The 13866-nt window shown below is 35.9% G+C and overlaps 1 protein-coding gene across 2 annotated transcripts in view; it reads left to right on the plus strand.

Moving 5' to 3' along the window:
• Positions 1-7376, plus strand: part of LOC107101689 (gamma-aminobutyric acid receptor subunit beta-3-like) — a 53493-nt gene extending 46117 nt beyond the window's left edge. Inside the window, exons 8-10 of one of the 2 annotated variants that reach the window (XM_015400693.1) lie at positions 1005-1252; positions 1740-1808; positions 5526-7376. In XM_015400693.1, coding sequence (XP_015256179.1) covers positions 1005-1252; positions 1740-1808; positions 5526-5897 — 689 coding nt within the window. In that variant the 3' untranslated portion in view covers positions 5898-7376. The remainder of the gene's footprint in view (positions 1-1004; positions 1253-1739; positions 1809-5525) is intronic. The other variant, XM_015400694.1, reaches the window with a different exon arrangement.
• The last annotated feature ends 6490 nt before the right edge of the window (positions 7377-13866 follow it).

Raw genomic sequence — 13866 nt, forward strand, 5'->3', positions numbered from 1 at the left:
TGTCATCTCAAGGCACTTTACAGTTCATCTTCTACCCTTTAACTCTGAACAGTTTCTCTGCTGAGGAAAAGTGTTCCCAAATTCATGACTATGCTACAGTCCCATAAAGTCCTTTTAAAATAAATTGAAGTCTAACCTCTGCCCTAATTTTATTCATACAAACTGATCTGTAACTATTATCTTGTGTTATTAATGCTGCACGGTGACTTTTTCCAAGCTATTGTTGATGCTGATGTGTGTCAACCAAGTGCACTTATAGGCGTCTTCTCCTATCACGCCAACCCACCATGTGTGACGGTGCCTAATACGTGGAGAACTATGTTTTAGCCTGACAGTGTAAGGTTAGCAAGAGCTTGGAGCTAGGTACATGCAGCACTATTCTAATGAGTTATTTCCGCCGGATGACCGAGGGGCAGTGGGATGTTTTTTGAGGCAGACCTTTGAATTTCAATGAAGCCGAAGTAAAGTCCATGCATATAAGATAAAAAATGAAATGGTTAGCAAATTATTTTTGGTAAGTTTTGGTTTGCTTTATGTTTCTACTTCTCAAAGGGTTTCTATGCATTTTTGAAAAGTAAGGAAAAATTTTTTTGTAAGATCTGGATAAATATGGAAAGACTAATAAAGTTTGTATTTTCATCATCTTTCCTTTTTTCCAGATTTGTCCCATTCTTTTCTTTCATTGTGTCCACTCCTCCTGCGCTCACTCATTCATGCCTCCTCCCTCTTTAGTTTCTTTCTTCTCTTGTACTCTTCTTCTTAATCAAAATGGCCTTCCTTCTTTTTCTTCTGTCATTGTGTCTCGTCTCCATGTCGTCCCCCCTTTTAGTCATTTTTCTTTCAACCCTTGAGTCTCACCTTCCTTCGATCTGTCCTTCTCTTTTCTTGTTTTTTGGTTTAAGAAGGCTCCATATTTAGGCTAAAACTTACATTTGATAAGCTTCCGTTTAATGTATTGTTATTTTTCATTTAATTTCCTAACATTTGCTTCCATGTTACCATAGGAATCACTACGGTGCTGACCATGACCACCATCAACACCCACCTGAGGGAGACGTTACCCAAGATTCCTTATGTTAAGGCCATCGACATGTACCTGATGGGCTGCTTTGTCATGGTCTTCCTCGCCCTCCTTGAGTATGCCTTTGTCAACTATATATTCTTCGGGAGAGGACCTCAGATGCAGAAGAAGTTGGCGGAGAAAGCAGAGAAGGCTAACAACGAGAGAGCGGCCAAGTACGATGCAGCACGGGTAAGATTGGCCCAAACCTTGACACGCCTCACATTACAGCATACAAAGGGTTCCCATTTATTTTGAAAACACTGAAAAAGTTTTGCACTCACTAACTAGAAACATCTAATTTGGAATCATTTTTGCAGTGACATTTAAGGTTCTCGAAATTTGCATGATTGTCATTTCAAAAAAATCAGAATAAATATAGCAATCAGCATCAAAAACAAGCATCCTGATTACTTTAATGCTTTCTTTATTTCACATTACAAAACCACATATAATTATGCAATATCCCCTTATTATCAGAACAAGTCTGAAGTTTGTCTTAAATCACGACGCTGTCGCTTACAGTTATGTACAAAGACACAGAGAAAATCCAAAAGTGAACATAGCAAGAAGAGAAGATGACGGCATTCCAGGCTGGTTAATGTTCCATGTATAGTTTGACAAAGTGGATTTCCAGGAATGTGTCCCCAGATGTGGCTGAATATTTTCATCTCCTCAGGAGGCAGGTAGTAGGACCGCATCCCTAAAACGGTCCAATCAGATTAAAGGTCTTCGCCACTCACGCTCGGTGAGTTATTCTTGCTTTTATTTCTCCAAATGAGGATCTTCAATTTCCTCAAGTCAACTCCGCCATCGCCCATCAGCCAACATGGATGTGGTCAACATCTGGTTTTTGCCTTTGTGCAAAATATCTCTATATCCATGTGAGAAGAAAAGGCAAAAAAAAAAAAAAACATCTCCATGACATTTACCAAAGTGACGTTCATGCTTACATTGTTGGAACTGGTGATGCCGTGTTCTCCTCTCGTAGCTCATTCTTTATGCATGCTGCTTGTAAAGGCTCTCTCATTGAACTCATCAGAAAGTCATTTTTTATCACAGCGCATGTAAGATATGGTCAGCCTGACTTCCTTTAGGTAGTCACTGCAGAGGTCCCTCATCAAGCATCTCTCTACACTTGAAATGACCACAGATGATCTTGCAGTTAATTAGTGATCTATATGCACAATGAGAGACACTGGGAGACCCTACAGCACCCTTATGGGGTGGTGGCAGTCCCTTATTAATTTTATTCATGCTGTTTTGTGCATGAGTTTGTTTTTTCTCAAGAAAGTACTTAAAAGATGTTGCTGTGGAGGTCAAAACACAAAGGAACAATTTCTAAGAAGTCTGTCTCTATATCCTTAGAAATTCACTGCCTCTGTCATTTTATCTGACAAGTGGATTAAAAATATATGCTTTATTTTTAATTAGTTACTTTGAATACTAAAACAGCTTGATTATATTTAGCAACTATATCCTTATTATGGGTGAAATGTAAAAGATATTAATTGGATATAAAAACTCTTCACAAATCGGAGGATTTTTTTCCAATGTTTTTGCTGAATTTTGTTCTCTCTGCACAGATAAAAAATTGTCAGCTTGGTTGTTTAAATAGAGAAAAGAATGGGTCAGTGTAAGCGGCAGGACCATTTTAGTAGGATAAACAAAATCTCATTGTTTATATCAAAATATTTTATCTCCAAAAATTGAAACATCCACGCATCTAATTGCTTTTATCAAAAAACTGAAAATAATTTCTAATATGCTATGAAATGATGCTACATGTTGCTTGAGATTTTCCATCATGTTAAGTAACAAAGATGTAAACTCTTGTGTATTTGTCTCAAAGCAGCACAATCTAAAAGTGTGTTAATCGTTTGTATAACTTTTTTCTTTTATAACTTTTCCAACAGTAATTTTTATGTATATTATACTTCAATAAACTGTAAAACACATTTGAAAACTGTTCAAAAATGGGTAGATTTAAATAAAACTCAACTTTTGTTTTTCTTTAGCAAAAATGTGGGACTTCACCAGTTGCTACATTTGCATGAAGAATCAACTTTCCACTCTTCATTTCTGTTAATCTGTTTTGTGGAGCACTCTTCATAGGCATGAATTATGATGTACAGTGTGGTTTTTTTTGTGTTTTGGATATGTTTTAGATCGTATTAAGAATCAAGAATAATAGCCCACCAAATGGACACCTTGCAGTTATGAGTGCTTTAATAACAGTTACAAAGTTTGTGCCTTAATTGTAAAATGGTAATTACACCAGCTAATTTTTTTAATCAGTGTTATAAATAGGGATCGGCAATTATTTGAAAACATGCTGATAGTGGAGATTGATTATTGAATTAACATTTTACTTGATATACTTGAAAATGTTCTTAAAACGCTTCTACAAGGGTGCTTTAATATTAACTATAGACTTTTTATAGGGTCTATGGTATTTATATACAGATTTTTTTGGCTTTATTTTGTGGTAGATGAGTTGAGGATAAATTAAGTGGGGGTTTAGTATGTCTCTTTTATCTCTTGAGCGTTAAGTTTGCTCTTCTACAGTTCTCTTAAAGTAAAACTACTTTATAGAATAGAATAGTATAGAATAGAATAGAATATCCCTTTATTGCCCCTCAATGGGGAAATTCTGGTGTTAATAGCAGCAAAAAGATTATCGAAAAAAATTGTTGCACAAATGTGGACCTTAGAAAAATTTATAAGAATAACATAATACTAAATAATCAAAAGATAAACAATAAAATAGTGTACTGTAAAATGTTTTAAAAACATATAACTGTTCACTTGGAGAATAAAATAACCAACATGCAGCTATGGACATTATGTTTAATAACTTGAAAAGCTTTATCAAATCTTTCTATAGAGCTATCAAAATGTTTCAGCAAACATAAAAAAAAAGAAATTCAGTAGAGACAGAGCAGATGTTGCATTAACCTTAATGAGAATGGTTTGAAGAAATGGCCACTTATAACCAAAAATACAAGGAACTTTGTGGCAGCCTGTGTATCTCTAAGATGTCTGGACAAGTTTACTGTATTTTGAACATTGATTTTTGATCTGTAAAAGTTCTAATGATGCAAATAAACAATAAAAAAACTCACCAGAGACTAAAACCTTTTAAATGTAACTAAACAAAAAAAGAAATCAATTTCTGGTGACTACTTTAAATAAGGACACCCTCATTTTATTTCTAATTGAAATGGCTAACTTGACATTTAATGCTATGCATTTTGATGGCCTGACCATTTTAAACCTTTGACATTTAAGGGATGAGAAGAAAGGAGGTAGCAGCTTACCCCTCAGACTCATCAATGAATTATTCTCCTTTTTAAATGGAAGACATTCGAGTTGACACGATTACTTATGTGCCTTCCTCCATTGTTTGATCAAGTCTATTCTTCTGTCTTTTGACAGATGACAGAGAAACACTTGTCTATTTTGAAAAAAAAAAAACATGAGTAAGACAGGATATGACCCACAGGAGTTTTATCAGATTGGCTACATTTCAAAATAAGAGGGTAGCTGTTTAAACAAACTAAGAGGAAGGGCATTCCAACTTTTTTTGTGAGAATATCCATGTATTATATCTTATTTTGGGAGATTGGATATCGATATGCAAATCTTAAGGTAGGATGGTGTTTCATAGACTGTCCTAGATTTTACATAAGTTCATACTCAGGGACAAAATCCATTGAGTTCTTTTAATCGTCTCATTCAGGCCCGTATCATGTTTTAACAGAAAACCCTTTCGTACCAAAACAACCACTCCCAGACTGTTTGGGGAAGTTGGTTTCTTTACAGTTTTAAACAAACTCTAGACTGGCTTTTTATGATGTGGATGTGATCTGACCTGGATATTATTCAAACAGGTCTGGGCTGTATGATTCAAACTTGATCCAAAAACTTTTTATAGCCATGGTATGGTAAACAGACTAAGTCAAGTCTACATAAAGCACTAAGTCCTTTTCTCACATAGGTTCCAGTTAGGACCACCTATAGTGGTATTTGTGGGTGGGACAGCATCACTGAATAAGAGAATAGAGGGGAATACAGAGGACTTGTATTCCTCAAGATCAGGTTCTCTCCCGTCTGAGTGCCTCAGGCCTGTAAGGCGGACTGATAGGCTTGGTCTGGGAAATAAGAGTTCTGTTGGCAGAGATCAGCTTCACAAAAAGGTAATCTGACATGTCGGACTGCGGAGCAGTCTATGCCTCTGGAAGTTTACAGTAGACCTGGTCCAGTCAAATATTTAGTAAATAATTTCAATGGATGGATGGATGGATCCTAAACAAAAAAACGACTTAAGCAGATACCAAAGTTTTTTTTTTTTTTTGAGGAGCTCAACATAGCTTATGATCAAACTATTATCAAATCAACAAAATCCTGACAGTTCTTTGCTATTTCCATCCATTTTTTTCCTTCTTCTTCTTAATCCATTCAGGCGGAACCGCATGGCCACGGAAACATCCTGCTGACCACGTTAGAGATCCACAACGAAGTGGCAGGAGGTGAGATCACTACCAGTGTGGCAGACATTAGGAACTCTCAGTCCATGGTGCAGTTGGACAGCACGGCTTCCTCGCACATCCAGTACCGCAAGCAGAGCGGCGGGGTTGGGCCACGCTCTGCCAGCCGCCACTCCCTGGACCGCTCTGCCCAGATCAAACGGAGCCGCTTACGGAGGCGATCCTCTCAGCTCAAAATCAAAATCCCCGACCTGACGGACGTGAATGCCATTGATCGCTGGTCTCGTATTATCTTCCCGTCCGTTTTCTCACTATTCAACCTGATCTATTGGCTCTACTATGTCTGATCCAAACTGTTTTTGGTGTTCATTATTGTTTGATTTTGACTTTCATTTCATTTGTTCATTCTCCTTTTTTTCTGTTGCTTTTGTACCTGATGGAACCTGTCGAGTCAAAGACTGCAACAGAGCAAGATTAAAGAGAAAACACTGACTTAAAGACTATTATGTTTTGGACCAAGTTCTCATTGAAATTGTTTTTTATATATACATACATATATATATATATATATTTGCAGTCTTTGAATCCTGAGCACTGAGGTCTTTTTACTTTTTATTTTAAGTATGTACTGTAATTTGGACTTGTAACTGTTTTTCCCCAACATATGCCCTTATTGATAATGTGTATATAGTAAAAAAAAAAAAAAAAAAGAAAGCCAGCAAATTAAAAAACATATATTTGAAAAATATATTTAAAAAAATATGCGAAAGCAGTTAAAGTCAAGATTTTTTTTTTTATTGAAAGTTGATCGGGTGCAGGCAATATCTAAAATTAACCAATTAAAAGTGGTATGCTATGCATTTTTAAAGTAGGCACAGTGTAGAAACAGAATAACATATGCATTTATAGTGTTTATAATACTCTTGATACTATTTGCAATTTCCTGTGCATTGATCTGGTAAGCAAAATGTTTTCAATCTGTTCTTTAAGATGATTTTTGTCTCAGGTTTTGAATTTTTATTAAGTTTGTTGGGGACAAACACAAAGAAAATAAGCACAATTTATGAATAAAACTGCCGTCTTTTCAGATTAAAAGCAGAACTTCATGTGATTGCATGACAAATTTGCACTCAGATTTTCAAAACTTGCTTATAAAACTTTTTCTTTTATTTTACTTTCTATTCAGAACAACTGCCAATGGCCCTTTGGGGCAAAACTAGTTACTATTTAACCCATAAAGTATTATGATATTTTTGTACTCCTTGTCTTCAGGTATTTATTTTATTTCCTAACCTACTTTGTTTTATTCAAGACCAGTTCGTTTATTGTGATAGTATGGTGGATTTACATTTTTTTTTTTGTACATAGGTGTGTATATATGTCTATACATACACTATGTGTTTAACCCAAAAAAAAAAAAAAAAAAGAAAACAAATTTTGTGATTGTCACTGACTCCCAGTCAGTTTATTTCATGGGAAAAGATAGGGGTTATTGTAACAAGTCAGTTCAAGCATCTTATCCATTTTGGAGCATGTCTTAGCTCTCTGAATTCCTTACTTACAGCTACCCTCACAATGATTCAAAACCCGTAAAGATGTGTAAAAAGGAATAAAATAAATGTATCTTTTGTTGCAGCAGCAACATTTAACAGTGATGAATTCTTAAAAAATCTAACCTAAAAGTTTCTTTTTTTTTTGTTAAGTCTGGATAGGATCCATGTTATGAATTAATACTTTTTTATTTTTTATTTATTTGATACACTTCTTCATAAATTCAAATTTTTCCATCTTTAAAGACTTTATGATTCAATTAACTCTAATGATGGCCAGAGGCTTTAAAAATATAACAAGCCCACAGACTGGCAAGTCCTTCACCATGCATGGCAGTTGGTGTTTCCACAAATTCCCCCCCTTTGTTTCATATCCCAAACTGTACTGTTAGTTGTTAAAAACCTTTTCCGAGAACCCTTATAGACTTGCATTTTGTTCACTTTTCTTCATCTACTTTTTACGCCTTGTGCATATCTAAAAGGTCCTGACATTTATAAGAGGGTTACCCACTGATCTACCTTGGGTGGCAGTGATAAACGTATAACAATATCACCTGTCTCAAAAATTTAGAGCATTGGGGAAAAAGTTGACATAATATAAGACAGAGTAAAGGCAGCGCGGAAAAGTGTGAGCAAATGTAATAGAGGCACCAGATGTTCTAATTGTGTCTTACATTTAAAATATCCACAGTTTTTGTAGAATCTGAGGCAGATAATATGTTTGATAAGCTTTTCAACACCTTTACTTGCACTTATCAGAACATCCTACATGAGGTTCAGAACACACTCATACTAATGTTGAGGTTAATATTGGTGATTGTAAGGCCTAGTTTATGCTCAGAAACCAGGTCGTCTGTGTGTGTGTGTGTGTGTCGAATTTAACGCAGATATGCCCCGCCCCTCCATTCCGCAGACACTCTGGTGCACCTCCCCAAAATTGTAGGAGATCACAGACAGTGCTGCAGATAGCTTCGAAGGGAGGACAGAAAGGAGGCCTCTGATTGTTCAATTTTACATCCACTCTACACTATGCGTATTTCCTGTTTGGTACCTAATGGCAGAAACTCTGGTTGTAGTGTTGTCCACAACATCTGGCACACCTCAGACATTATCCGAGACATCGCACAGGACGCTAGTTTGTAGGTCTCTGTGACGGCCTGTTGGTTTGCACCCGAAGCCAAAACACGTAGCGACAAGGCCAGTCTTTGGGGAACACTCATGGGTGAACTGTGTGTAGTCTGGTGTTGAATGAGGGGTTGTAGAAGGCAAACAAGCTCGTCAAACCCACACACGGTCACCCACAATCCTAGCTAGTTCATGATTGTCCCTCTTGCGTTGTGGTGTGGAATCACATAGCGCAGACTACGCTTCCAAATTTGGCATAAATCAAAAATATCTGCATCATACCTGCAACAAACTAACTGCGACACAGAGTATACAGAGCCCTTTAATCACACATCTTTAGTTCTGCGATCCTAGGTTGTACGCTTGGAAAGCACAAAAGATCCATGCAACCTAAAAAGTTACAGCAGAATTCAACTTCCTTTTAGTATCAGTTATTGTTGAACTGAACTAATGTCACTGGATAGTGTTGGATGATATAAACTCCACTGTTAGCCTTAATACATTGTTTGAATTTGGTTCTTGCAAAACAAAAAGTCAGTTTCAGGGCTGCAACTAACGATTATTTTGCAAATTGATTAATCTGTCAATTATTTTTTGATTAATCAATTAATAATCGGATAGTAAAAGGTTCCTTTAAAAAGGCTTTTTTTTTTTTACATCAAAACTGGTGAAACTAAAAGATTTCCACTTGAGGAGTTCTGGATAGAGCATATTACATTAAACATGTTTTTTAAATCTTAAATGCAAAATGTTTATACATTTTTTGTTTTTATTTTGATATAATTACTATTCTTAGTGGGTTATTCTGTCAGCTAAAGGCATGTTTCAAAGCCCTTTTAGTTTCATCCAAAAAAAGCTTGTGATTCAACCTAAAGCCACTAATGTTTTAACAACATCTGTAATAAAAAAAAAAAGGTCAAGATTTGAAAACATTTTATCACACCCTGAAGTCCAGGATAGCACAAAATGTTACTGTGGTGGGTAAAAATGAAAAGCGGTCTGTTTGGGTAAAAAAAAAAAGTAAATGACTAAAAGGCGATATGACCAGTTCTATCATCTATAAAGGTACTCAAACAAATAAATGATTCATTTATTTTAAGACTTTACACACATCTTTATCACAGGCAAAATTCTGGAGTTCCACTCCATCTATTGTATGTACTGAAAAGTGAGCTCTGCATTTGTTGCTGAATGACGCCAATAGATTTCACAGAACACAAAGATGGCCCACGATAACCAGTCCGTCGGGTAATTTTAAGCACATACTAGCATTGAATGTATCAGTTCCATTTTTCAGGGAGAGGATAATGAGCCATGGTCATCATTTCTCCATTAGAATGTAACCCACCCCTTCTGACATTGCAAGTGATTAGAAGAAATGAGGCCAGGGACTGATTTTTTTTTTTCCATTTTGCATGTGTTTGATGAGAAAAATAGACACAGAGATGTTGAGATTGGAGTGCATCTGTACACCATTTATTTTCTGTGCTGCTTGCTGAGCTGTGGACAAATGTCAACTTATAACAGTTTTGTGGCTTAAAATGGCTCCTCTGTCTGTGCTTTTTTTTCTCTGGCAAAACTGTACCATTCCACCTTAGGTCGCAAAGCAAACAGTTACAACCTGGTTGTGCACGTTCAAAGCAATTCTGTTCATGCATCAGATTATGTGCATGTATGAGAAGTGTTGAGTAGAAAAAAAAACAGCATACTTGATAAGGGTGAGTTTGGGCACAAAGAAATAAATAATTGTAACATGTACAGTCTAGAATATGACAAAGAACTGAATGTATAGTACTTGAATAATCAAAGCACAAATGTAATTGGATTTCTGGAATAGTGATTAAAAAGGGGGCCTCAATGACTATGTAAAGGAGGTCCATTTTCTACTGTGTAGAGGTGAGAAATGAACAGATGCCAGTCATTATTTAAAAATAAATGCTATGAAAATAAAGAAAATAAGACGAAAACCTTTAACGACTCTCAAGGAATTACAGGAAAGCTCGGCCTCACTAGCCGTTGGACTCTATTCTAAAAAAGTCCAATTTATCTGGAAATCAGAAATACTTCCGCTGACTTTGTGTGAGATCTGGCTACCTCTAGAATTTGATACGTACTGTAAGAACACAACGTAAATAAAACAAAATAGTTTATGTTGTTGGCACAAATTCTGTTTTGTCTCCAAGTTTATAAAATTCCTAGAAACAGTCTGCCCAGAGACATTTCTAACTGGTGTGTTTACAATTGTAGTCTTTATTGTGACAAACAATAACTTTTTCTGTGCAAGTTGATATTAATGATCTTCCAGGCAGAGAGGCTATTTCAATTTAAACTACTGCTTCTGGGTTGTATGTTGAGATTTTAGAATGGTTTACTGTATGAGTTCTAATTTTATCAAACTGCAAAGTGAAATTGTGTATTTCAGGATACGGTTGTTATAAACTCTAGTCTACAAATCTTTTTGATCATGCATGCAGCAACTTTTACCTTGGAGCAATCCAAAGAAGATCTTTTAAGCAACACTCATTGACAACAGCTGCCAACTGCTCATTTTGGAGATTACTCTATGCCACGTGAGCCTACGTTAAGAAGAAAAAAAAAAGACAAAAAACAGCCATCAAAGACTTCAAGTGTTGTATGGCCTTGGTCCCATAATGGAATGTGAAATGTTCTGTGCTGCCACAAAATGTATTTAGGCTTAGATTTATACTGTATATCCATATGTTTCTCCTTTTTTCAATAGAATACCATGTTATCAAATAAATGATATACATTGTACCTGTGCATTTGGTATTGCAAGCATGCATGATGCGCCATAAACTCTTTGCTTGTACTGTAAAAAATGATGATGCAACACTTTACTGTGTAAGTAAAAGAAATCCTCGCAAAAAATGTTAATGGAGTTTGAAATCAACACAACCAAAGCATAGCTAATATCTAATACATCATCTCAATGACCGTTCAATACGCTGAACTTGGCAAGTCCCATTTGAAAGTTATTGGATGTGAATAAGAAAGTTCATGAATGTAAACCAGAGGGATGGTGTGTAAGGCTATAGTAGTTCCATGGTGAAATAAATTTTGGAAAAGAGAAAAAAGAAAAACAATATGGAGGCTTTATTATTGAGTGTTAAAATGTGCACATTTTATGTTTCTATTAGTTGCTAGAAAAACAGATTTCTGCATTGGTATAAAAGGATTATCTTTTTGTAAAACCAAATGAAAACAAAAACGGTTGACCTGAACCAATATTTGTGTCTTTATAGGTGTAGTTTACTAACCTGACAACAGCCAGATGCATGTCTCGCTCCGCCTACTGTATGTCAGGTTAGTAGTTTACACAAAACCATTGTAAACACAAGCAATACGATCCAGAAATCAACTTAATTTATGTTTAATAAAAACTAAGTTGTCTTTTTACCCCTCAGTGAATTGCATTAATACTGTTGCTTTAAGGTAAACTGCTAAATAATTACCATCGTGCACTGACTTAGACTTATAACTTTTACATTTTTTGAAACTAATTTTATGCCAGCCAGTTTTCATGTTCTTTGTGCTGATGGTTCGGTTTTTTTGCTTTGCCCTTTGCTCCCCTGTCTAATTGGTTCTGCGGTTGATTAACGCCGATCATTTCCATCAGCGCCAGGTTATTTGAGCATTTTGGTGAGACTTACTCTAGCTTTCTGAAGTCTGATAGTGACCATGATCATCTGAAAATAGGATGATTATTAGAGTGAGTCACTTACCTGGTCTAACAGTTCAGTCCATCCTCTCAATCATAGGCAGGATAAGCCGATGCACTGCCAACGTCAAGCCATCCAGATTGTCCCCAATGCAGCAACCCGAGTGAACAGGCTGGACTCTGGTCCAGGACAGGGATTCAGATCAGACCAAAGTAATATTGAAACCCAGGAGTCCGCAGTCTGGTCAGGGGTTCCGATCCACTCAGGAACGGACAGATCCGGGTTCCAGAAATCCATCAGTGTGAGAAGGCAGGTTCAGAGTCATGTGCGTCCAGCGTCCAGCTCAAACAGAAGCGCACCTGGGAGGTCTAACAGAGGTTCAGGCGAGCAGACCAGACAGGGCCAGTGGGTGAGAGGGAACGGAATCAGGAAAACACAATCACTCTGGAAATGCTGAAACACTCTCACCACTGGTTAGTGATAAAACTAGCCTGAAGACTTTGGCTCAAAAATAAACTCCTCACTTGAACATAAACCTTGGAAATAAACTTAAAACTAACAAAACTGACAGACAGAACACTAACAGGAATCAAACGTGAACAAAATGAAAGCAAACAATGATCTGGCCATGATAGCTGGAACTGAGCCCAATGTAAGGGAAACTGGCAGGTGGGTGAGATTAGTGATAATTAGAAGCTGGAAAAAGTTAAGCAGGTGAAAGTCATGAGTAATTAAGGCCAGCTATCACAGCAGATCACGACACCAGTATCATTTATGACAGCCTTTCAGATCTTAGTTGTATTCTTAGTTTTTTGGGAGAAAATTCATCATTTAGTCACAATTCAGTAATTTAATGTGTAAAAGTTTTAGTCTAGTTTTTCAGCCGGGCCCATATCTGAAAAGTGGCATATGGGAACTGGCCTATGCCAGCCTATGCCACTTGGGAACCGACTTACGTCAGTCTGGAACCGGCTTATGCAAACCTCACATAAACTGTGTATGTTTATATTCCCGGTATATAAAGTACACCCATACATTTTGACAAGTAAATACGAAACACATATATGTGTATTTTTTTTAAACAAAACAAACCCACTGATTTGACTAGTTCCCTCAGCTGTTGAAATGCCCAAAAGTACAAAATTTACAAAAAAAAAAATATTTTTTCATACTTAAATCTTTCTAGCAGGTACAGCAGAAGAAATGTCCATTTAACCAGGAGATTCCCTCTCCCTAATCATCCTTCTACGTTCATGCAGTTCTTGCTTCTTTCAGTTTTCCTCTTGCTGACTTATTTATTCCTTTATAGGGCAAGTTACTATTTTTAATCACTTCCATTGGTCTAGAAGCACTAGATCTATATCCAGCCATTCAGCAAAGATACTTCTACATGGCTGTACATCTTATTTTGGCATTTGACCAATTTAGATGAGCCCTGGATGATACATTACCTACTGTAAATTAAGATTAAAAAAAAAAGTTAAGTCAAGAAAAAAAGGTAGAAAGCTCATTGAAATATTAAAAAGTTAAGTTAAAAAGTTAATAAGCCTAGTTAAAAATTATATTTAGGTTTATAAACTAAAACATGTAAGTGCCAATATCAGCATTAATGCCTATAAGTTTATGTTGTATAAAAAAAATTTGTTTCTTTCACTCTGTGTTTTTCATGAACTTCTTATAGAAGCACTTTTGTTATTTTTCTTAATATATTTCTTGTTATTACATTGACATTAATTTTTGCCATCAAAATATCCATATTTTTTTAATGTTACAAAGGTAATAAGGTAATAATACACTATTGGCTTGAAATTTAGATAATTATACCGAGTGCTCTATAAAGGGTTATTGTTAAAAAAAAATCACAATGATAAATTATTAAAACCAGCCATAACTAGCTCAGAAAATATACATTAAGGTCATTAAATAAATAAATCCAAAAATATATACCCACAAAAATCCAA

This window comes from Cyprinodon variegatus, unplaced genomic scaffold (assembly GCF_000732505.1).
Source record: "Cyprinodon variegatus isolate N-32 unplaced genomic scaffold, C_variegatus-1.0 Scaffold1133, whole genome shotgun sequence".
Classification (NCBI taxonomy): Eukaryota; Metazoa; Chordata; class Actinopteri; order Cyprinodontiformes; family Cyprinodontidae; genus Cyprinodon; species Cyprinodon variegatus.